Source organism: Symsagittifera roscoffensis, chromosome 6 (genome assembly GCF_963678635.1).
Source record: "Symsagittifera roscoffensis chromosome 6, txSymRosc1.1, whole genome shotgun sequence".
Classification (NCBI taxonomy): domain Eukaryota; kingdom Metazoa; phylum Xenacoelomorpha; order Acoela; family Convolutidae; genus Symsagittifera; species Symsagittifera roscoffensis.
The window spans coordinates 51,407,636-51,432,767 of record NC_087067.1 but is presented as its reverse complement, the minus strand read 5'-3'; the positions used below and the strand labels follow the sequence as shown (position 1 = coordinate 51,432,767).

At 36.7% G+C, this 25,132-nt stretch overlaps 2 protein-coding genes across 2 annotated transcripts; both read left to right on the top strand.

Annotated features, from left to right (window-relative positions):
* The first annotated feature begins 276 nt into the window (after positions 1-276).
* Positions 277-13,900, top strand: LOC134848799 (uncharacterized). The gene is made up of 6 exons (XM_063866310.1): positions 277-507; positions 3,548-3,630; positions 3,716-3,765; positions 3,928-4,161; positions 9,238-9,440; positions 13,771-13,900. Exons 1-6 carry the CDS (start codon positions 392-394, stop codon positions 13,898-13,900), a joined length of 816 nt encoding a protein of 271 aa, XP_063722380.1. The 5' UTR covers positions 277-391.
* Positions 13,901-15,166: 1,266 nt separating this feature from the next.
* On the top strand, positions 15,167-23,435 carry LOC134848798 (uncharacterized). The gene is made up of 9 exons (XM_063866309.1): positions 15,167-15,229; positions 15,954-16,156; positions 19,331-19,438; positions 19,758-20,027; positions 20,396-20,510; positions 21,789-22,045; positions 22,277-22,474; positions 23,137-23,390; positions 23,422-23,435. Exons 1-9 carry the CDS (start codon positions 15,167-15,169, stop codon positions 23,433-23,435), a joined length of 1,482 nt encoding a protein of 493 aa, XP_063722379.1.
* Positions 23,436-25,132: the final 1,697 nt, after the last annotated feature.

The following is a 25,132-nucleotide window of genomic DNA, read 5'->3' as shown; positions in this document are numbered from 1 at the left end:
TCTGCTATTTTTTCAGTATCGTAATCGAGTGCATAAGTTAGCCTAATTTTTCTTCTTCATCGTCATGTGATTAAAATTCCATCATTTAACAATTTTGTTGAAGCTTTATCAGGCATTGAAAAATCAAAAATTGGTATCGAGTAACTTCAAACGCTTGCAGTCAATTTATTCGCTAATTGCATTACGTAAACCGCCTAAATGAAACGATATTACATTATACATGGTGTTTCTCTACTAAATACGTGTTGGTAAAAAAACGTTTGCTTTTTACTTACCTCTTTCAAAGATATCTCTAGTTGAAATTCTGTTATAAATTCGTAGTTATTGATGCCGAATAATCAGTTATGAAATTGTATACCTTCAAATAGAACAAAAGATGAACTGGTGAAAGATGGAAAAGAGAGTGGAGAATTATTACGGCGAGGTGTATGACTTCAACGTACACGTTAGAGTCTGTCTCAATTCCCAAATTTCCAAGAACTATGGACTCCCAAAAGCAGACACTTTGTAAGTACACTCATTGTAGTCAATTTAGGACAAAGAATGACATAAAAAATTGCGTATTTTAAAGTCTTTTGTTGCAATTCTAGCCTCAAAAAATGCTAAACCTTACCTGTTGTTTTATAACATGCCAACAGACAAAAATTGAGATGATTAAACTACAGTTTACATGAAAAACCAGGATAGCCGTTACTGAGCAAGTAGCGCAGAATGTTCCAACCATTATCTTGAAAAAAATACGAAAAGTTTTTTGAAATAGTCGTTTTTTTCTGCGTTGTATGATAAAAGGATCAGAACAAAAAGTTAGAATTTAACCATATTCCCTAGTCATACCAAAAAAGGCTAATTGCAAAACAGTTTTTGTTTCCTAAGAAGTTTTTGTTTCTAAGATGGCGCCAAAAATTCCAAAAACTAACTTTTTTGAGTAAAGTCAGGGTAAACCTGCTCACTCGCTCGAAATTAGATGAAAAGTCTAACACTTCACCTTGTTTTTTCTCGACTCTGGGAAGTTTTTGGGAAATATAATGTCGTTCTAAACACGACTTGAAGGGCTTTAATATGATATATGACTCGACCCAGTCCGACGATTATTTGGGGTACCTGATTTTTTGTGAACAAAAAATTGAAAAAAACTTAAAGCACACCCAAGTTCAAAGTTCCTCCCCATTTTCAATAGTAGGATCAACTACAAAATTCGGTCGCTATTCTCATCAAAAAATTCTGACCACAACCAGACTGCTCGTATCAGGGCGAAGCCCTGAATGTTCCGACTGCTTTTGAAGGTTTATGGAGCAGCAGTAATAACATAAAAAACATTATATGAAATAAAATAAAATGAAAAATTTTTTTTCTAAATTTTGAAATTTTTTATAAAAATCATCTCCCCACACGCCATATAAAGTACAAAAAGATAGTTTTCGTTCCTTGTAACACATCAATTATGGCAAATAAGCTTCGTTCAACCAATTTGGAACGATTTTTAAGACGGATTAAATCTCCGCTTACGCGTTAATAGCGCAAATTATATGGCGCGTTAATTGTCCCAAATTGGTCAAAATGGCAATCTTTAAACCCTCATAACTTTACGAAAAATGATCACAGGTAAACTATCTTTTCAAATTTAAGCTTAGGACAACAATACCTTTTGAATGATATCTAAAAAATTCCTTCAAAAATGGCTAGTTAAAAAGTCGAAATTTGTCTGAAGAAAAAAAACACACCCGAGCTCAAATATTCCGTTACTTTCGTATCGAAAGTCGGACAGTCATAAGAAAACTAAGAAAAAGTCAAGGAAATGAAACTCTTAAAACTAGTTTTCTTTCTTGTAGAATCAATTTTTCGCAGCCTAACTGACTAATTTGCAACAAACGTCACTTAATTGCTTCACTTGCTCGAAATTCAATGGTCGGAAAAATAAGCAAGGTTAATTTGGTTGAAGGCCTCAGTCCATACCAGAGAAGAAATGCAAAGCAATCAAATTTAGTATGAAAAATTTTGAGCATGAATATTTTTGATGCACCAAGTGAAATTAACAAGTTTCGCTTATAATTGAAACTGTTTGGTTGAATAGAAATAGTCATGAATTAACTTTTGATTCATTAAAAACTTGGCGAACTTCTATCCTTCTTATACACTAGTGCACAAAATTAAATGCAAACTAAGGATTTCACTCAGTAGAATGCCTAACTTCGAGGACCATTTTGGAAAATTTTCATGTGAAAACCTAAAGCGAGTTGGGTAGTTGTCGTTACATTGACACTCTCGTTTAAATTTTTCACATCGCATGATCATCTTTTGCTGCTCCGTTTATTCCAAAAAGTTTTCACTACCAATAAAATGTATTAAAATGATGAAGATTGGATTTTTCAAACCCGGAATTACCGGTAAGTGCTCAAAATCAAAAGTTGAGACGCAAACTTAAGTTGTTGTCTGGCGAGGTAGAAGTTATGTTTTAGTTCTAAGTAGATATTGTCCTTAGAACAAACTTTTTTTCAATTTAAGCTCGGATACTATAACTGGAAGTCATATTGAATTCGTGTTTGATCTTGCGGGTAAAATAATTCCCAGAAATTATTGCCCAAATTGTTTTTGATTTTTTTTTTTAATTGTGAACAAAAACTTTCTGCAATTTAGATTTATTTATCAGAAACTTGGTTCTTTTTATTTCATTGTTAGTTACAAGAAAGCTATGAATTGAGCCTGATGTTTTAAACTATCTGAAACTGTGATTTTATTAGATTCAATTCGTTTTTTCATCAATGATTCCATTGCCTATTCTCGTTTGTTAGGACTATAGACTTGAACTAGTTAAACTAGTTGTTAACCCGAAAATAAGTTCAGGTGAAAAGTTTGCGGCTATGCTGAAATGCTCAATTTCAAGAAAATACAAATTTAACACTTATTTTCCTTCCTTCTGGTACAAGCTATATATAGAACGCAAACCGTTTATTTCTAAACATAAAGTGTCGATAATTATTTTTAGAGTGTCGATTAGTCGTTTTAATTCTGTCGGCCTATTTAACGATTTTTTCCTTTAAATGTCCAGTAGTACTGTTGATATTCATAACACTCAATTTGAATACCCGAAGTCACCGCACTAGGAACTGTTTTGAAAGATTTCTCGTAGATTTCAATTGTAACATAGTTCGAAGATCTGTTTGCTAATGATTGAGCGTCATGCTGCTTTCGTCCTACAGTTATTGTATCGCAGGTAGTGAGAAGCTCAGCTTCGCCTCTGTGTCAAATGACCTTTCATAATGTCCAAATCAAATGTAGAAAATAAATTGATCGTAGTTAGTCTAGAAAAATTCGAATATTTTTCAGAAAAATGAAATTTGTTGCGGTTTTGAAATTGTCAATTTTTCAAGTATTATTTTATATTGCATATTTATTTGTAGCGCAAGTGGTACGAAGCTTGGCATTGTTTTGTGAAAAAAAATTTCCTGTTATTTCTCTGAAATTACCGAAATATAATTAAAAATTACCGAGAATTTGGTTTAAAACAATTTAGGGAAACTAATTTCTGGCTGTGGTTTTTCTGTTTTAGACGCCTGGAGAAGCTGTTCAATTTAGACTTGGTGGTAGGACTGCATAGCCACTGGGCACGCAAGAGACTCGCTCAGTGCGAATGTCAGTTGTACACTTACTAGCAACGCTATAAAGTATATTACAGGTCTGCTGAGAGTATTTGTAGAAATGTCTCTTTTTGCTTCAGATACGAAGTTGTTCGATCGACCAGAACTCAGAAGCTTCTTTCTCCAAGAGGTAGTCGTTTTGAATTTATCTTTTTTGAATATCAATTTGGAAATCAACTGAGGTTGGGAGTTTTTTGAGCGTCTCTTTAAACACCTTGAGTCCGACGTACGAATTAGCAAATCGTATTTGAAGAAACCTACCAAATTGAGTTGACAAACTATTGCTTTTCAGAACCTCACCCTGTTCCAATATCAGGATGAACCGAATGTTCCGACCTTGTCTCAAAGGTGGCACCCTGATGACCAGAAAAAGGGTAGGAGAAGTAGAAGGAAGGACACAAATGGTCAACAAGGAGGGGTTCGAAAGAGACGGGCAAGTGTCAAAAGCAGGACAAAGAACACAGGAACTGCAGGAAAGAAAAGAGACAAAGATTCCGCTTTGGAATCGGGCACAAACTCACAGGAGGTAAAGATTTTGGTCGAATGCATATAATTCAGTACTAATTTACAATTGATGCTGGTACTACTATGATAGTTTGGTCCCTTGAAAATAACCAGGTTCCTTAAGAATAACATAATTCGCGATTTTTGAAATGAATAGTTTATATACAAATAAGTTTTCAAAATTACTGCATGCGGGACCTGTATATCATAGTTGCTTTTTCGAGGAGCCATTCTATCGTAGTAGTACCTTGATGCTTGAGCATAAGAAAACGGGCTGAAGTAAGACACCTATGTCCTGTGATGAAAATAAAATGTAATCTGCGACTATTTTCATTGAAGTTATAGGGATTAGAAAATTGTCAGAATTAAAAACGTGGAAATTTAATCGGCTGTGTTGTCGCGTAGCGTCGAAGGTGTTGTGTATTCTCATGATGGAGAGATCAATGAAGAGATCAACAAATCAGGTTCTTATTGCTTCGACCATTCGAAAAATGTGGAGAAACTTTGTATTCGTGTGCTTAAGTTTTTTCTTTTTGTTTTCCACGCAAAATTAGGCACTATAAATAATCCTTGCAATGGGTCGAGAGATATATAATTTTAAAACCCTTTCAAATTTGATTCGAGCGATATCAAAAGTTTTCAAAAGTTTTTTCAGTGTCGAGAAAAAAACGAGTTTGAAATTTTTGATTTTTTGTCTAATTTCGAGCGAATTTTTCTAATTTCGCGTCTAATTTGAAAAATGTGGAGAAACTTTGTATTCGTGTGTTTAAGTTTTTTTGTTTTTGTTTTCCACGCAAAATTAGGTAACATAAATAATCATTGCAATGGGTCGAGAGATATATAATTTTAAAACCCTTCCAAATTTGATTCGAGCGATATCAAAAGTTTTCAAAAATTTTTCAGTGTCGAGAAAAAACGAGTTTGAAATTTTTTATTTTTTTGTCTAATTTCGAGGGAGCGCAGCGATCGAGCATGCTTATTTATGCTTAATTTAGTCCGTTTACAATAGCTGATTTATGTTTAGTTTTAGTTTTCCGCGAGTATAATTAATTTTGGAGTTTTTTAAACTCCAGTTTGAGAATCAAAATTTTTTAAACTCCAGTTTGAGAAGCAAAAGCACTGAAAAAAATTTTTAGAAAAAAGATTTTTTTGTTTTTTTTTATTCATTATTCTTCAAAACTGTTGTCTAGTTTGCCGTTTTACAATGACTGTCGAATGCGTCTTCGTTTTAGGTTTTGACCAGATCTTTTCAGCACACAAGGCAGAAAAAATACACTAATTTAAAAAAATTGTTAGTTTTTTATTAATACGGTGTGAACATTCTGTGCTACTGGCACACTAACTAGCTATCCTTGCTGAATGGTTTTCGACTATATCGAAGTCAGTATTAGCAGAAAACGAAAAATTTTCTATACAATCCGTGCAGCTATAATTACACAAGCCAAGCATCGTGTATTACTACGAAGAATTTTTTAAAGGCAATTTGAAGTATATTTCAATTTAAACATACATAATCTTACTTAAACTTGAGAAATTTAATGGCATATATTGCTGCTTTATTTTTGGCTATCTTAAGGTCCTGTTTGAAAAAATATGTATACTGAAAATGTATAAGATTTGTGGTTTTTCATTTTGAAAAAATTTGCACTTTTCGCAGAAATTTCATTTTTTTTTCAAAAACTACGAAACAAATTTAAAAAAATGGCATACGTTCTACGGCCTTCGAATATTCAATAGGGTACTTTTAGCCTATTTGTTTTTTTAATTTGCTCGAATAGTAAACGCACAAATTGAAGATGAGGGTTTCAGTCAAAACAACAAATAATGGGGATCTCAATTTCTCAAGCGGTTCTTTTGTGGAAAAAATTTTATGCCCTAAAACAAACCCATTTTTTGAGTTTCTCAAAAAGTACCCTGCCAAATTGGAGATTGACTGTTAAAACAAAAAAAAATCAATTTTGCGAATTTCACTTGCGCAACGGGCTATGCACTGCATTTTGAAAAAAAATGCCTTAGATAATCTATATTTTCTGAAATTTTGCCCGCTTTTGGAGAGTTATTTTTTTTCAAAAATTAACCTGCTGGTTCTGAGGTTGAAAGTTCAGTAAATTAGTATGGTTTTTCGATTTTCCCTACGTAATCGATTTTACCTTTTTTTTGCAGAAAAGCTGATCTTAAAAATCAGGGTGCGAAAATCTTCAATTTGAAAATCAGTGTGTGAAAGCAGATTTTAATCCCATGCTTATATGGAGAAAAGTTTATCTATGAAGGAAAGTCAAATTTTTGAACTTTTGACCTGATTCTTCACCGGAAACAACTTAGCCAAATCTGAGGTAAAGACTTCAATTGAAAGACCGAATACTAATTTTCTCCTTCGAATCAGCGGTTAATACCCTAATTAAGCAGAGATAAACAAGGTTTTCGCAATTTTTTTTTTTGCCCGTTTGAGGGTGTCTTCTTTCTTGAGCCGGCGTGTTTTCATCAAGCTCTTCACTTCAAATATCCAAGTTTTCATTGGTCTTCCTTTGGGTCTCTTTCCTTCCACTTTCAGGTCAAGTGCCAGACTAATCGGGTCTGCGGTGTCTCTTCGCATAACATGACCGAACCATCTCAATTGACTGGTCTCAACCTCACTGAGCACAGGGCAATCGATATTCAAACGCCCAAAAAGTTGCTCGGTTGGCACACGGTCCGCTAGAGAGACTCCACACATCATTCGCACCATGCGTCGTTCAGTAGACGTGATGCGTTGTTTAGCCGACGCATTTAGTGCCCATGCTTCACATGAGTACACAAGGACTGGTCTCACGCACCGGAGTTAGATTATACCCCGCTGGTGCAGGGAAAGGCCTTGTTTGCCCAGCAGAGTGCCCCGTAGTTTTCTGAATGCCAACCAGGCTTTTTGTATCCTGTCAGTTACAGTGACTTCCATATCACCACTTGCATCTATGCAATGGCCAAGATAGGTGAATTTGCAGAATTGCTCGAGTTCCCCAAAGTCTATTTCAGTGCGAGACTGAGTGTCCTGACAGCCTGTACATGCTGAGCATTGAAAAATTTCAGTGAATTCGACTAAGTTCCCGCGCAGCCCATAGCAACGCATATGCACCCACTTTTTGCATATGGCGCACATGATGGAGTTAGCGCCAACTCGCTTGCCACAAAACTGCAGGGGTCGAGCGCAGGCATACTAAGAACTTTAGCTTTACCAACGTTCACTTTCAGGCCTTTGCGCTCCAATGCTGTTTTCCAGTCGTGATACTTTGCAAGCACCTCTTCGACTGTTTCACCCGAAAGTGCAATATCATCTGCCTACAATAGCTCCATGATGTCATTTCTTCGCGCCGACTCGGTGACGTACTGCTTGACTGCTATGAATAACAGAAGGCTCAGGATAGAACCTTGATGGACTGCCACAATGACTTCAAAATATTCAGACATTTCACCGTCCACAAGTACCGCTGGTCATGTACCAGTATACACGGCCATAACTGCCTGCACTAGTAGCTCTGGAACTCCTTGGTACCGCAGTGCCTCAACAATGATTGTCCGCGGGACACGGTCGAATGCCTTCTCCAAATCAATGAAGATCCAGTGCAGCTTCTCGCTTTTTGCCAAATACTTCTCGCAAATTTGCCTTGTTACGAAGATCGCATCTACTGTCCCTCTTCCGGGCATGAATCCAAACTGTGTATCAGCTATTCGGATTAGCTTCCGGAGACGAGTTTCTAAATACTTCTCAACAATCTTGAAACCATGTTCCAGTAGCTTGATGCCACGATAGGAATTAGGCGACAAAGGATCCCCTTTACCTTTGTACAGCGGAACCAGTGCGCTATGCTTCAACTCCTCGGGCAAGGTGTTTTTCATCAGAACATCATTCGCAACTTCTCTTAACATCTTCACTCCGCAGTACCCAGCAGCTTCAATCATTGCAGTGTTGACCCCTGAGGGTCATGAAGCTTTGAAACCGTTCAGGTTTTGTATAGCTCGCTTCACTTGGTGTCGATGAACTCTTCGCAGGGTCCGCTGATTGCAGGTGTTTCTTCAGCAACGAACTCGTTCTCTTCGTTTATGATAACCTTGAAGTGATTTTGCCTAACTTTCTTCCGAGCCTCCGGGCACATATGCAATTTGCCATCATTACCTTTGATACAGTTTGAGCCAGTCACATCCAACTGTTCGCGTGCCCTTTGCTTCGCAATACTAAACAGGCGTTTGTTGTCTGTTTGTCTACTGCACGCTCAGCCTGTTCGCTTATTGATTTTCTCGCAGCCGCCTTGGCGTTCCGCCGCGCCGCAACGTAGCATAAATGATTTCGCTGCATAACATTGGCAATTTGATAGAATCTGTAGCTCCTTGTTTGGTAGCTTTTGTTAGTAAATTTATAAGAAGTCGTAGAGCAGATATGAGAACGTGATACTGCTAATCTCAACAAATTTCTTTTTCAAGGTGTATTATTAATCTATTCTTTGTTTTACTCTGTTTTACCTGTTTAGAGGTCTTTTTTTTGCAATTTCCTCGCATGTGATTGCGAAGTACAGCTTCGCTTCTGTGTAAATTAATTAATCAATATTTAAAAAAGTTTAAAAAAATTAATCAAAAAAGCGTATTTTGAGAAAAATGGGTCCGTAATGAAAATTTTTTCAAAAAGTTATCGAAGTTTTGCGAAAACGGGGGTTGGAAGAAAACGTGGTATTCCTTTCAATTTGGAGTGATTAAGGGCATCAATAAGAGTGAAAATATGTTAAATTCGCTGAGAAAATTGAGCTTTTAAAAAATTTTATAGCCTTTTCCTGGAACCAAAAGTTCTTAATTTGTAAATCTGAAAATATTTTTATAAATTTTTGTCTTCCTTTTTGTTAATCAGTTTTAGTCAACGAAAACAGATTTCCTTGAAAGCCATTACTGATGCTATTAGTTTGCTTATAGCGCCTCTTCTCGTGTACAAGAAAACACAAATTTGAAAAAAAAAAGCTTATACTGAAAAACAGCTTTGCCAGAGCCTTCTTTCTGTCGAACATGTGATTTCAAAGTTCTTCTCTGGAAGCCTAATTATGATGAGCATTATATTTAATTATTTTAACCATTTTTTTAGCAAGACAACAGCTACGATGCAGCTGGGAATTGGTTCGACTATTACGCCAGCCGAGACGACACCAATATGCCCCGCAGACCAGACCACGTGATCACGCGCACCCGCAACGACAGTCGCCACAATGACGACAGAAGCGACAGCAGTAGTTCACTCTCCCCTCTGCCCCCTATTGATTACAACCCATTCCCATCCATCATGCACAGGTAGGTCTGCACGATAATAGCATAGGATGAGTAGCGCTATTTTTTCCCTTTTAGTATCTGTCGTTACTTTTTGTCTGTTAGTTAGTGCATGAAGTTCATCGTGCGCTGTACTGTAACAAGAGTAGCCTGTGGCTGTTCTATTTTTGTTTTTTTTTCTTTCAAAGTGACACGATACAAGCGCAGGTTATCTTATGCTCTTCGGCTACTTATCTTCGCGTGGAAATGTTGTTAAAACAGAAAAAGTGTTATATACTCTTATATACATCTTGGTGATTTGTTTTTTTTTGACAGGAAAAAGTTGTAAAATTTTTCAAGCTCAAATATTATTTTTCGCGGTTTGATTTTAATTTCTTTTCAGCTCAGTTCACTTATAATAAAGGCAAATTCAACTATAGAACAGCAAAATTTCAAAGGTCTGAAAATCAAACTATGTGTAAACTCAAAGGTTTTGGATATTAATTGAATTATTTGAAAACAAAAACTATTAGGGATCAAGTTTTTGTCTGCCGGACAACATTTTTCTCATCAAAAATATTCATCAGAATGGGTCGAGTGATATATTATCAAACTAATGCATTCAAAAATAAACTCAAAAAATTCAAACTGGTTTTATCTCGAAACAAAAAAAAACTTTTTGAACGACTGAAAAAGCTTTAATATGATATATCAACCGACCCATTCTGATTATTATTTCTGGTATCTGTTTTTGCGAGGAAAACCACAAACTGCGACACACCTGAAAACAAAATATCTCCCCATAGTCAATAGTCGAAACGAAAAAAGTGGCGCGCAAGTGGTGCGAAGCTCTCCATTTTCAATAGTAGGAACAAAAAAATGTTGTCCAGCAGACGAAAGTTTGATTTCTAGCACCTATTTTTACCATTGAGATAATCAAGGGTGTTGCAACCGGGTACAAGACTTTTTTCCAGAAACATTTTTTGGCACAGAATGATCAAATGTGTAGGGATGGTAGATTTCAGACATGCTCAATTTCTTCTTTGAAAAATGAAATAAAACTACCTTCATTTAGGTAGTAAATAGATGTAGTCCGTTTCCGGTATTAGTTTGCTTTCAAATAAGCTTCCCGAAAAAATGCTTTTTGGCCTAGCTTCTGTCGGATTTTTTCCCGTTTCTTAAATGAAATTTGTTTTATTGGTACTGTTTTTGTTCGGCTATTTTGTTAAGCATGGTTTTTATTTTGAATGTTGTTACTCCTGTTGAAAGTTTGTAACTTCTCATTTTACCAAGCCTGATTTTTGAGAGTTTTATTTTCTCTATGTAATTCTTTCGATTACACGGTTTTAGTTTAATTTTTTATGGCATAATGAACTTATATTGCGTTATTTCAAGGGCAAAATTCTTCGACAAAATCAGGTATCTTCCACTTAATTTTTATTGAACCTTCACAACCTCAAGGTTCCTTCCAACTTGGCCTAGAGTTAGTGCCGTTGCTTTTGTTCCCTAAGGTCTGAAGATCGACTCTCGACTGGACCTTGTCTTTTTCAGTATATATGCAATTGAAAAAACTTCGGTAAAAATTGAATTGTTGGACTTCCGTTATTCTGCTAAATTTTTGTAGGCTTTGTTGCCATATCACAAATTTTGTTTGTCCTGTAAGCAACTTTCAGTGCAAGTGTTGTTCTTTGTAGGTTCAGGTAGGAGGACTTTAAACTTTTGATAATAAAAATTGAGCTTCGAAGATGTTGTTCTGATTGAAGACGACGAAGATAAGAGTTCTAGATGAGAGATCTATTTGTTCTTGATTACGCGGAAATGTCGAGAAAAAAACGAGTTTGAAATTTTTGATTTTTTGTCTAATTTCGAGCGAATTTTTCTAATTTCGCGTCTAATTTGAAAAATGTGGAGAAACTTTGTATTCGTGTGTTTAAGTTTTTTTGTTTTTGTTTTCCACGCAAAATTAGGTAACATAAATAATCATTGCAATGGGTCGAGAGATATATAATTTTAAAACCCTTCCAAATTTGATTCGAGCGATATCAAAAGTTTTCAAAAATTTTTCAGTGTCGAGAAAAAACGAGTTTGAAATTTTTTATTTTTTTGTCTAATTTCGAGGGAGCGCAGCGATCGAGCATGCTTATTTATGCTTAATTTAGTCCGTTTACAATAGCTGATTTATGTTTAGTTTTAGTTTTCCGCGAGTATAATTAATTTTGGAGTTTTTTAAACTCCAGTTTGAGAATCAAAATTTTTTAAACTCCAGTTTGAGAAGCAAAAGCACTGAAAAAAATTTTTAGAAAAAAGATTTTTTTGTTTTTTTTTATTCATTATTCTTCAAAACTGTTGTCTAGTTTGCCGTTTTACAATGACTGTCGAATGCGTCTTCGTTTTAGGTTTTGACCAGATCTTTTCAGCACACAAGGCAGAAAAAATACACTAATTTAAAAAAATTGTTAGTTTTTTATTAATACGGTGTGAACATTCTGTGCTACTGGCACACTAACTAGCTATCCTTGCTGAATGGTTTTCGACTATATCGAAGTCAGTATTAGCAGAAAACGAAAAATTTTCTATACAATCCGTGCAGCTATAATTACACAAGCCAAGCATCGTGTATTACTACGAAGAATTTTTTAAAGGCAATTTGAAGTATATTTCAATTTAAACATACATAATCTTACTTAAACTTGAGAAATTTAATGGCATATATTGCTGCTTTATTTTTGGCTATCTTAAGGTCCTGTTTGAAAAAATATGTATACTGAAAATGTATAAGATTTGTGGTTTTTCATTTTGAAAAAATTTGCACTTTTCGCAGAAATTTCATTTTTTTTTCAAAAACTACGAAACAAATTTAAAAAAATGGCATACGTTCTACGGCCTTCGAATATTCAATAGGGTACTTTTAGCCTATTTGTTTTTTTAATTTGCTCGAATAGTAAACGCACAAATTGAAGATGAGGGTTTCAGTCAAAACAACAAATAATGGGGATCTCAATTTCTCAAGCGGTTCTTTTGTGGAAAAAATTTTATGCCCTAAAACAAACCCATTTTTTGAGTTTCTCAAAAAGTACCCTGCCAAATTGGAGATTGACTGTTAAAACAAAAAAAAATCAATTTTGCGAATTTCACTTGCGCAACGGGCTATGCACTGCATTTTGAAAAAAAATGGCTTAGATAATCTATATTTTCTGAAATTTTGCCCGCTTTTGGAGAGTTATTTTTTTTCAAAAATTAACCTGCTGGTTCTGAGGTTGAAAGTTCAGTAAATTAGTATGGTTTTTCGATTTTCCCTACGTAATCGATTTTACCCTTTTTTTGCAGAAAAGCTGATCTTAAAAATCAGGGTGCGAAAATCTTCAATTTGAAAATCAGTGTGTGAAAGCAGATTTTAATCCCATGCTTATATGGAGAAAAGTTTATCTATGAAGGAAAAGTCAAATTTTTGAACTTTTGACCTGATTCTTCACCGGAAACAACTTAGCCAAATCTGAGGTAAAGACTTCAATTGAAAGACCGAATACTAATTTTCTCCTTCGAATCAGCGGTTAATACCCTAATTAAGCAGAGATAAACAAGGTTTTCGCAATTTTTTATTTGAAAAATCCATTTTGCTGAAAATTAAAAAATAGCCCTTTTCCGCATCAGCAAATATGTGTCTTGAAATATCAGAACAGGTAGATCTAGCCTTGGCTGGGCCACTAGTCTACTTTCAAACGAACGTGGTGCCGATGCGAGGCTCTGAGACTTCTAATCAACAGATCAGGTATTCAAATCCGTAATAGTTTTTTTTTTGGCCGAAATTTCGCTGCATCATCATCATCATAATTTCCTTCCGCCTTGTCCCAGTCTACTGAGAACGGCGGGCGCCCCTGAATTGCCGAGCGCCATGAGTCCCGTTTGAGGGTGTCTTCTTTCTTGAGCCGGCGTGTTTTCATCAAGCTCTTCACTTCAAATATCCAAGTTTTCATTGGTCTTCCTTTGGGTCTCTTTCCTTCCACTTTCAGGTCAAGTGCCAGACTAATCGGGTCTGCGGTGTCTCTTCGCATAACATGACCGAACCATCTCAATTGACTGGTCTCAACCTCACTGAGCACAGGGCAATCGATATTCAAACGCCCAAAAAGTTGCTCGGTTGGCACACGGTCCGCTAGAGAGACTCCACACATCATTCGCACCATGCGTCGTTCAGTAGACGTGATGCGTTGTTTAGCCGACGCATTTAGTGCCCATGCTTCACATGAGTACACAAGGACTGGTCTCACGCACCGGAGTTAGATTATACCCCGCTGGTGCAGGGAAAGGCCTTGTTTGCCCAGCAGAGTGCCCCGTAGTTTTCTGAATGCCAACCAGGCTTTTTGTATCCTGTCAGTTACAGTGACTTCCATATCACCACTTGCATCTATGCAATGGCCAAGATAGGTGAATTTGCAGAATTGCTCGAGTTCCCCAAAGTCTATTTCAGTGCGAGACTGAGTGTCCTGACAGCCTGTACATGCTGAGCATTGAAAAATTTCAGTGAATTCGACTAAGTTCCCGCGCAGCCCATAGCAACGCATATGCACCCACTTTTTGCATATGGCGCACATGATGGAGTTAGCGCCAACTCGCTTGCCACAAAACTGCAGGGGTCGAGCGCAGGCATACTAAGAACTTTAGCTTTACCAACGTTCACTTTCAGGCCTTTGCGCTCCAATGCTGTTTTCCAGTCGTGATACTTTGCAAGCACCTCTTCGACTGTTTCACCCGAAAGTGCAATATCATCTGCCTACAATAGCTCCATGATGTCATTTCTTCGCGCCGACTCGGTGACGTACTGCTTGACTGCTATGAATAACAGAAGGCTCAGGATAGAACCTTGATGGACTGCCACAATGACTTCAAAATATTCAGACATTTCACCGTCCACAAGTACCGCTGGTCATGTACCAGTATACACGGCCATAACTGCCTGCACTAGTAGCTCTGGAACTCCTTGGTACCGCAGTGCCTCAACAATGATTGTCCGCGGGACACGGTCGAATGCCTTCTCCAAATCAATGAAGATCCAGTGCAGCTTCTCGCTTTTTGCCAAATACTTCTAGCAAATTTGCCTTGTTACGAAGATCGCATCTACTGTCCCTCTTCCGGGCATGAATCCAAACTGTGTATCAGCTATTCGGATTAGCTTCCGGAGACGAGTTTCTAAATACTTCTCAACAATCTTGAAACCATGTTCCAGTAGCTTGATGCCACGATAGGAATTAGGCGACAAAGGATCCCCTTTACCTTTGTACAGCGGAACCAGTGCGCTATGCTTCAACTCCTCGGGCAAGGTGTTTTTCATCAGAACATCATTCGCAACTTCTCTTAACATCTTCACTCCGCAGTACCCAGCAGCTTCAATCATTGCAGTGTTGACCCCTGAGGGTCATGAAGCTTTGAAACCGTTCAGGTTTTGTATAGCTCGCTTCACTTGGTGTCGATGAACTCTTCGCAGGGTCCGCTGATTGCAGGTGTTTCTTCAGCAACGAACTCGTTCTCTTCGTTTATGATAACCTTGAAGTGATTTTGCCTAACTTTCTTCCGAGCCTCCGGGCACATATGCAATTTGCCATCATTACCTTTGATACAGTTTGAGCCAGTCACATCCAACTGTTCGCGTGCCCTTTGCTTCGCAATACTAAACAGGCGTTTGTTGTCTGTTTGTCTACTGCACGCTCAGCCTGTTCGCTTATTGATTTTCTCGCAGCCGCCTTGGCGTTCCGCCGCGCCGCAACGTAGCTTAAATGATTTCGCTGCATAACATTGGCAATTTGATAGAATCTGTAGCTCCTTGTTTGGTAGCTTTTGTTAGTAAATTTATAAGAAGTCGTAGAGCAGATATGAGAACGTGATACTGCTAATCTCAACAAATTTCTTTTTCAAGGTGTATTATTAATCTATTCTTTGTTTTACTCTGTTTTACCTGTTTAGAGGTCTTTTTTTTGCAATTTCCTCGCATGTGATTGCGAAGTACAGCTTCGCTTCTGTGTAAATTAATTAATCAATATTTAAAAAAAGTTTAAAAAAATTAATCAAAAAAGCGTATTTTGAGAAAAATGGGTCCGTAATGAAAATTTTTTCAAAAAGTTATCGAAGTTTTGCGAAAACGGGGGTTGGAAGAAAACGTGGTATTCCGTTCAATTTGGAGTGATTAAGGGCATCAATAAGAGTGAAAATATGTTAAATTCGCTGAGAAAATTGAGCTTTTAAAAAATTTTATAGCCTTTTCCTGGAACCAAAAGTTCTTAATTTGTAAATCTGAAAATATTTTTATAAATTTTTGTCTTCCTTTTTGTTAATCAGTTTTAGTCAACGAAAACAGATTTCCTTGAAAGCCATTACTGATGCTATTAGTTTGCTTATAGCGCCTCTTCTCGTGTACAAGAAAACACAAATTTGAAAAAAAAAGCTTATACTGAAAAACAGCTTTGCCAGAGCCTTCTTTCTGTCGAACATGTGATTTCAAAGTTCTTCTCTGGAAGCCTAATTATGATGAGCATTATATTTAATTACTTTTAACCATTTTTTTAGCAAGACAACAGCTACGATGCAGCTGGGAATTGGTTCGACTATTACGCCAGCCGAGACGACACCAATATGCCCCGCAGACCAGACCACGTGATCACGCGCACCCGCAACGACAGTCGCCACAATGACGACAGAAGCGACAGCAGTAGTTCACTCTCCCCTCTGCCCCCTATTGATTACAACCCATTCCCATCCATCATGCACAGGTAGGTCTGCACGATAATAGCATAGGATGAGTAGCGCTATTTTTTCCCTTTTAGTTTCTGTCGTTACTTTTTGTCTGTTAGTTAGTGCATGAAGTTCATCGTGCGCTGTACTGTAACAAGAGTAGCCTGTGGCTGTTCTATTTTTGTTTTTTTTTTCAAAGTGACACGATACAAGCGCAGGTTATCTTATGCTCTTCGGCTACTTATCTTCGCGTGGAAATGTTGTTAAAACAGAAAAAGTGTTATATACTCTTATATACGTCTTGGTGATTTGTTTTTTTTTGACAGGAAAAAGTTGTAAAATTTTTCAAGCTCAAATATTATTTTTCGCGGTTTGATTTTAATTTCTTTTCAGCTCAGTTCACTTATAATAAAGGCAAATTCAACTATAGAACAGCAAAATTTCAAAGGTCTGAAAATCAAACTATGTGTAAACTCAAAGGTTTTGGATATTAATTGAATTATTTGAAAACAAAAACTATTAGAGATCAAGTTTTTGTCTGCCGGACAACATTTTTCTCATCAAAAATATTCATCAGAATGGGTCGAGTGATATATTATCAAACTAATGCATTCAAAAATAAACTCAAAAAATTCAAACTGGTTTTATCTCGAAACAAAAAAAAACTTTTTGAACGACTGAAAAAGCTTTAATATGATATATCAACCGACCCATTCTGATTATTATTTCTGGTATCTGTTTTTGCGAGGAAAACCACAAACTGCGACACACCTGAAAACAAAATATCTCCCCATAGTCAATAGTCGAAACGAAAAAAGTGGCGCGCAAGTGGTGCGAAGCTCTCCATTTTCAATAGTAGGAACAAAAAAATGTTGTCCAGCAGACGAAAGTTTGATTTCTAGCACCTATTTTTACCATTGAGATAATCAAGGGTGTTGCAACCGGGTACAAAACTTTTTTCCAGAAACATTTTTTGGCACAGAATGATCAAATGTGTAGGGATGGTAGATTTCAGACATGCTCAATTTCTTCTTTGAAAAATGAAATAAAACTACCTTCATTTAGGTAGTAAATAGATGTAGTCCGTTTCCGGTATTAGTTTGCTTTCAAATAAGCTTCCCGAAAAAATGCTTTTTGGCCTAGCTTCTGTCGGATTTTTTCCCGTTTCTTAAATGAAATTTGTTTTATTGGTACTGTTTTTGTTCGGCTATTTTGTTAAGCATGGTTTTTATTTTGAATGTTGTTACTCCTGTTGAAAGTTTGTAACTTCTCATTTTACCAAGCCTGATTTTTGAGAGTTTTATTTTCTCTATGTAATTCTTTCGATTACACGGTTTTAGTTTAATTTTTTATGGCATAATGAACTTATATTGCGTTATTTCAAGGGCAAAATTCTTCGACAAAATCAGGTATCTTCCACTTAATTTTTATTGAACCTTCACAACCTCAAGGTTCCTTCCAACTTGGCCTAGAGTTAGTGCCGTTGCTTTTGTTCCCTAAGGTCTGAAGATCGACTCTCGACTGGACCTTGTCTTTTTCAGTATATATGCAATTGAAAAAACTTCGGTAAAAATTGAATTGTTGGACTTCCGTTATTCTGCTAAATTTTTGTAGGCTTTGTTGCCATATCACAAATTTTGTTTGTCCTGTAAGCAACTTTCAGTGCAAGTGTTGTTCTTTGTAGGTTCAGGTAGGAGGACTTTAAACTTTTGATAATAAAAATTGAGCTTCGAAGATGTTGTTCTGATTGAAGACGACGAAGATAAGAGTTCTAGATGAGAGATCTATTTGTTCTTGATTACGCGGAAATAGCGGGTCAAAAATTGGCCGTTCTGTTTTTCGATTCTGGCGAACCGTACTTATGTGTGAATGAAATCAATTTGTTTTTTGGCTCAACAGGTGTCTGCTCAAAGATTGTCGGCGTAGTTGCCACATAATTGATTTTTCTTTTATTTTACTGTAGACAACTCTCTTAGTAGTTTAAAAAAATTTAAATGGGCCCTTCCGTCATGAGACGGTACGTGCACAGGTTGGATAGGGCCGTACCAACGCTATATAGATACATCGGCAAAATTTTATGAATAAATCAAGTTGATATTAATGCATCAAGAGAATTGTCAATTAAAATCTACCCTCCTCGATTATAGCACAGATAGAATTGTCTATGTTGGATGTGTTTTTAAGCTTTTTGCACCCCATAAGGCAGAGGATTGCACTCCTCAGAAGTCCAAAACTTATTTTTGTTCTGATTAAGTTTATTGTGTCCGAGTATAATTCGCTCCGTTTCTCGCTTAGGTTCTCTGCTAGTTTCTGGATGGTTTTTGTAGAGCCTGGTGCTGCTCCTCCGGTATACGCAAAAATTAGTGGAACAAAGCTGCTGTATTCCACATCTAGAATTATTTGTTGGTATTTTAATGTTTTGACACTCTCATGATATTTGTAGGCGTCAGATATAGTTTTGGAGCAGGATTTAGCATGGGGGTTGAAAATTTTTAAATCGAAAAAGGTTCGGCTGAATCAGCCTCCCCAGAGTCCATTTGCCTTCATGTCAAGTCGAGCGTCATCATCAATAGTGGTTGTTTTGTTGTGAAAGCTTTCGCTTTCCAACGATTGAAGTTTCGGCTCTATTTCAACATCATGGCATACTTCGTCCAGGAGTATCGCAAAGGTATCGCGAATTTCATTATGTCTTAGGTGAGTGTATCCACCTTTGGGATGGGACAGTGTAGAGAGTGGGTCAGTGTAAACGGTTGTCCACATGGGCATGTATGTGGGGTGTTTGGTGGTTCCCATCCATATCTCAGATGTAATCCATCTTAAACTCTGATTTGTTGAGGGAAACATTGTATCTTTTGAAAGTAGTTGAAAGTGCAAGTGTTGTTCATTCTAGTCTCAGGTGGTACTTAAAACTGTAAACATTTTTGTTGTAAAGTTTTGTTCCGTTGCTAGTTTAATTTTAAAATTTCTGGCACGTTAGCCTAGAGTGAGTTTCTATCGATACATGAAAATTTAACTTTTGGTAGAACTCGTTTTTTCAGCGTTTTTCATTTTTTCGACTCATGTTTTTTATGTTTGTTTGTTTTATGTTTAATCGCAAGTGATTCGAAGCTCGGCTTCGCCTCTGCGTCAATAATGAAACTATAGTGCGGCTTTGTTTCTGCTCTCGAAACTGTTGATTATATTTATTTACTGTTTGTGCCTATTTGTTTCAGGAGAAAATCGAACGAAAGAATCAGGGACTTGAGAAGTGCCTCGGATGACGCCGACGCCTCACTGCACAACTACAGCCTAAGGAGGGATTCGCATAGTCACCGGAAAAGGTAGAAAGCTACCATTTAAACTACTTTGAAACGTGGATTGCTGGAATTTCTGAAAGCTTAAGATCATGTTAATAAATTTAAATATAGCCATGTCAAGAACTTTATCTATTTATCTATTATAATAAAGTAGAATGTATATTTAAAATCAGCTAGCTCTTTTCTCAAGAAAGAACAAATAATTATAGACGTTTTTAAATAAAACCCATTGTTTTTCGTTTAGCTTCCTATGTGGCAAGGTTTTGAAATAAGAATTTTTCAGCTTTCGTCATTTCTGAAAAATTTTGATATTTTCTATCTCTGGAAAAGGTTTCATCTACAGATCACGTGCTTCTGAGAAGCGAAGACGCAGCAGAGAAGATTACCCCAGTGGAGAAGACAGAAGACAGTACAGTGGAGGTGGCTATGACATAAGCAGGTGCAGAAGAAGGGAGAAGAAACAGGTGGTGCCGGTGGAGTTGACCAATAGGGAGACGGACTCTGGCTTCATGACGTGTGATGCGGATGTGAGGAAGCGAGTGAGTGAGTGGCAGAGGCGCAATGAGAGGTACAAGAGAAGCACTCTGTTGGCATGCGGCACGAACAGAGAGAGGTCTGCTGCATTTTACACAACTGAGTCATAAGTATTCAATTTGGTCGCCACAAAATTAAGACTGGGTGAAATATTTTTCAAAAAAAAGTTTTAAAAAATGCTTTCTCGAATTAAAAAAAAACTAGATTTTTGGTAGTATTTCGGATGAAAATTCTTGTAAAGAATAAAAACATTTAATAAAAAATGGTTTCAAACGTAAATAATCGGCCATACAAATTTGGAAGCATCTGTATTTTCGTACGTTTTTTTACGTCAGAAAATGACTCGCGGCACCTAAATTGTTTTTATACTCCTTGCAGCTGATTTTAGGTTAATTATTTGCTCATACTTCAATGGATTAGAGTGTGTAAATGTATATCTGCTCGTAGATTGAGTGTCTCTCCAGTGAGTAGTGAGAGTGAGAGTGAAGTGTCTCTCTATAAACACGATGGACTGCCCAGGGGAGACCCCAAACACGTACCCAGAGCAGGGAGCTACTTCGAGGTCAGTTAAACACTACTTTAAACCACAATAGTCACCATGTTTGTTTTGGTTGACCGCTTAGTCCTTGGACAGCATCCACCGATCCCTTTCGGAAAAGCCGAGTTTTTACGCAAGCAAAGCGTAGTGTATCATCACGAAGAATTTTTTTCAAACCTAAGTCGCAAATAAAAGTGTTCATTTGGTGGCATTTTAGGTATATTCCAATTTAATCATATTTAAGCCTATTTAAGCATAGGCAATTTAATAGCGTGTGTTGTTGCTTTATTTTTGGCTAATGCATTTTCACTTGCGATCAGCTTAGTGTGTTATTAAGAACCTTTTTTTTGTTTTTTTTTTGCTAATTCGAGGCTGATTTCTAATTTTTATTATTGCACTTTATAGAGCTGCTTTTTGTTGTGTTCTCGCAAGTGTTTGCGAAATTAAACTTCGCCTCTGTCTATGAAACATGTATGGCATTTGTCGTTTTTTGTTGTTTTTTTGGCAACGCTTTGAACAATTTTTGCAAGAAAATTTGATGTTTCTCAAAAACTACTGTACCGTTTTTCAAAAATGATAAAATTGGATAAACTGGCTGCTCTTTATGTGCCTGCATATTTCGCTAATCTTTTTTCATTTTATCCTACGTTCTAGGTCCTTCGAAAGTTTCAGTAGAGAGTTTTTGCCCTATTTGTTTTTCAATTTTTTCATTTTCTCAAATATTAAATGCACAAATCTGAGATGAAGGTTTCAATCAAAAGAACAAATCATTAGGATCTCGCATTCTCAAGCAGTTATTCCCTAATATTGGTAGAAAAAAGTTATGGCCTGAAACAAGCCCATTTTTTGACATTTTGGTTAATTGTGAAAACTTTTCTCAAAAACTACCCTGCAAAATTGTTGATTAAGGTTTTAACTGAGAAAAAAATCCAGTTAGGTGAAATCTTTTTTTTTCTGGATAAATGGTACATAAGTTAACCAATCAAGTCCAAATAAGACAGTGCTTAATAGAAAATTCTAAGCGGCGCTTCAACAGGTTGAATTATCTTCTGCGCTTGCTCAAGTTGATGCTCTTTCAATGATAAGGATTTGTTGGATTATTGCACAACTTGAAACAAATTTATTCATTTATTATTATTTTTAATAAACAGTTCCATTCTTTTTAGCGTCTCCTTAATTATCTAGCCCTGGATTTGACTTCTAATTGTAATTGAGTGGGGAAAAGTAAAAAATAGTAAAACACACGAATACTATGTTTCTGATATTTTTGACAGTGTTGTCATACTTTGCAAACTGTTCCAGCATGACGACAGGTCTTTCCGCAGATATAAACTCAGAAAGAGATACAGATCCCCATACCCCCAAAGACAGAGGAGAGACGGGTGGAACACGAACAGACGATGGCACCACTATAACCGAATGTCCCCCTCAACACACTACAGACGCTCGAACTTCTGGGATCCGTATCCACATCCCAAAAATCAGTTCCATAACAGCAACAACAAGAGAAGATACAACAACTATCAATATCCCAACTATAATTATCACCATGAATCCAGGTAATTTTATAAGATTCCATTCTGAAAGTATAGCTTTGTTCTTCTCATAGCTCAATCTTGCTATTTCAACTTCAATACTGCATCTTATATTAAATTATATCTCAAATCTAAAATGGTAAATTGTAAATTTTTATATAGAGTACCATTTGTTTGTTTCATTTAAATAATGTTTTCAAACGAATGGTTTTTAGGTATCATTCATGATATTTTGTAATTTACTATTTTCTTCAGGTACCCTATTAGGGCCATACAAGGGAGCAGGGACATGGCCATGGGCAGGGGTGGATGGGGGATGTACAGCGGGCGTCCGAAAAGGAGGCGGGAGGTATTCAGACCCACCCATCGCAACAACGGGGGAGTGGTGATCAGGATGAAGAGGAGGAGACAGAGACAGAGGGTTCCGAGGAGATACATGCAGCGATACGACAAGTAAAACGGACTTATGTTAAGACATATTGCTTCCAAAATTAAAGAGTCGATGAACGTAGTTCAGACTTTTGTATAGGTCGAGATGATTTTTCAAGGAAAAGTCTTAGAGTTTTTTCATGCTCAAATCTGATTATTTGCGGTTTGACTTTTGATTTATTTTTAAGCTCAGTTTTTTCTTTTTTGGAAGGAAGGCAAACTCTGTTATCAAACAGCGAAAGTGTAAAGTCACAAAAAATGTGATTGACTTCTAATTTCGAAAGTGGATTTTATTTTTAAGATTTCCCAGCAGAACAAAAAATTAACCTAATAATAGTTTTGTCAAAGTGGGTTAATTTCACCAAAAAGTGCTAATCAAAGTTTTTTCTTGAAATTCAAGGAGCTGTAATGCCACCTATTTTTATTTTGAAGTTCGAAACTGGTCTGTTTTTTCTGTTTCTTTACTGCTTTTTCGCTGTTTTGTTTTTGAAAAAAAAAATCTGATTTTTTTCTTCAAAATTTTCCGAAATTCTTTTTTACGAGAATTAGATAGGATAGGATTAGGTTTTTCAGGTGTGTTTCAAAAGAATCAATTGGAAAAAAAATAACTGTTCAATGTTTTTATTAAAAGTACGGTTAATTAGGTGAACTTATTTTACTCATGGTTATCTGGATTAATTTTTCAGCCATTATGAGAAGTGGATGCATGACAAGTATGACAGCTACGAGTCCATCAGTTCGGACAGTCTCAGCGAGTCAGAGGACGACCAAGAAGAAGATTATGACGATAGCGGGGAAGACAACGAGCACGAGGGTGCATTCGGGGGTCAACTGGCGAAGAGGAGGCTGAGGAGTCAGTGGGCTGAGCAGAGGGGGACTAGTGAACACCCCTCATTCCAGTATCAGGATCGCCGGAACATAGAAGGGGAGGAGTTTGAGGGCGGGGGAGGGGGAGGGGGAGGGGGAATGAGAGGAAGAGGGGTGATGGGGAGATGGGAGAATAGCTGCTACATATATGAGCGGAGACCTATGACTCATAGAGTGATCCACTACAAGTACAGGTGGATGGACCTCAGACACAAACTGAGTCGCAGAAGGATCAAGAAAGGTGGGTGGAGAGTCTTTGCACAATTGTTTCAATCTTTTTAAAGCCATCTGAAGTGCAAGGCGACCATTGGTCTAATGTGGCAATAGATTTTAAGCGACAATTCAAGGATTGTCGTCAGTTAAAATCTACCGGAAAAATCAACAGACGGGAACAAATATAAATCTAATACCTGGTGACTGCACATGCGCAATTATTACAGGATTTTTTGTCAGCACTTTCTGTTGCAAAAAGTTTAATTTAAAAAGTTTTTGGCTATTTCCTTGGCTAATGAGTAGATGAAATTAGGCTTCAGATTTCAAATTATATTAGCTCAAAGATACTAGGAGCAATTGAATGCAGAATAGAGAGTAATCTGTACCTACTTCTTATTTTGAATTGAAAGTTGTGCCTGATTCCCACAAACTTCGCACTTGTTTTCTTCAAACTAATTTTTTTTTCGAATTTTAAGCTTGAAGGAACGAAGTGATTTCCACATATTTAGGTCGTGACAATTTTATTTCTCATAAGAAGCCCTCAAAAATTGTTCACGCCGTAATTTCACTGTTCGGGGTTTGAATTTTGATTTCCATTTAAGGTCGGTTCATTTATTTTTTAAAAGGAAGGCAAACTCGACTATCGAACAGCAAAAATGTTAAAAGTCACAAAAAAAGTTATCGACTTCTGTTTTCGAAAGTGGACTTAAACTTTCTCAGAGTGAATATGAAAATACCGAAGATCAAAGTGCCAATCATAAACAGTTCTTGAAATTCAAAGAGCTTAAACGTGGTATATATATTTTTTGAAAATGGAAAACTTCAAAATGTTCAAATACTTTTTTCGTGTTCCTTGTTCTTGTACTTTTTTCCTGCTATTTATTTTACATGTTTTTATGGAGGCTGATGTACTGAAAGATGGAAGCCTAAATTGCGCCGACAATTTTCATTCAAGGTATGTAGAAGAAAAAGTTGAGTTTTTTTAGGGTTCCACGGAGTTCGCTGACTCTAACTTCAAAACCCCTCTATATGGAAAAACGCACCACGAAGACGAAGCCATCAACCGGGGAGTTCAGCACAGCATCTGCAGATCATTTGTTGTAGACAAATTATCAAAACTGTATAAAACATCCTGAGTTAGGACCGAAGTGTAACTCATAGAGTAATTTCGGATAGGGTACACCGTCTGCTCGTCACGCTATCTTATTTTCGGCCGGATAGATTCGTGCAACTTCTTAGTCTAATACCGATCCTAATCTTACTCTTATACTATTTAGTCTCAGGTTGTTTAACTAGTCTCTGCTAGGCTCAATAGATCTAGGGTATACTGGTTTATTGCGGCTGCTGAAGTGCTCGGGAGAGTCCAACTAATTTCTAAGTTAAATTCAAATCTCTCTGGTGCTGAAATTACAAGTAACTTCAGCACTTACAAATAAGTGGGTTGTTAGTTAGATGGATCATGATTGGTTAATATTAAATACTTTACATTGGTAAAACATTTAATTTATCCAATCATAAAATGTAGTTTAGATCAGGTTCCACCCATCCGGGTTTTACAGAGTTTTTTAGAACAGTTCTTCTGTAGTTCAAGGATGGATGATG

Bases quoted from the DNA above. Each gene is read 5' to 3' on its own strand.
- LOC134848798 (XM_063866309.1), top strand. From the start codon at position 15,167: ATGATTTCGCTGCATAACATTGGCAATTTGATAGAATCTGTAGCTCCT. The intron at 20,028-20,395 runs GTCTGCTGCATT...ATCTGCTCGTAG, and splicing joins TGCGGCACGAACAGAGAGAG to ATTGAGTGTCTCTCCAGTGA. The intron at 22,475-23,136 runs GTAAAACGGACT...TTAATTTTTCAG, and splicing joins TACATGCAGCGATACGACAA to CCATTATGAGAAGTGGATGC.
- LOC134848799 (XM_063866310.1), top strand. From the start codon at position 392: ATGGAAAAGAGAGTGGAGAATTATTACGGCGAGGTGTATGACTTCAAC. The intron at 508-3,547 runs GTAAGTACACTC...TTTCTGTTTTAG, and splicing joins CTCCCAAAAGCAGACACTTT to ACGCCTGGAGAAGCTGTTCA. The intron at 4,162-9,237 runs GTAAAGATTTTG...CCATTTTTTTAG, and splicing joins CGGGCACAAACTCACAGGAG to CAAGACAACAGCTACGATGC.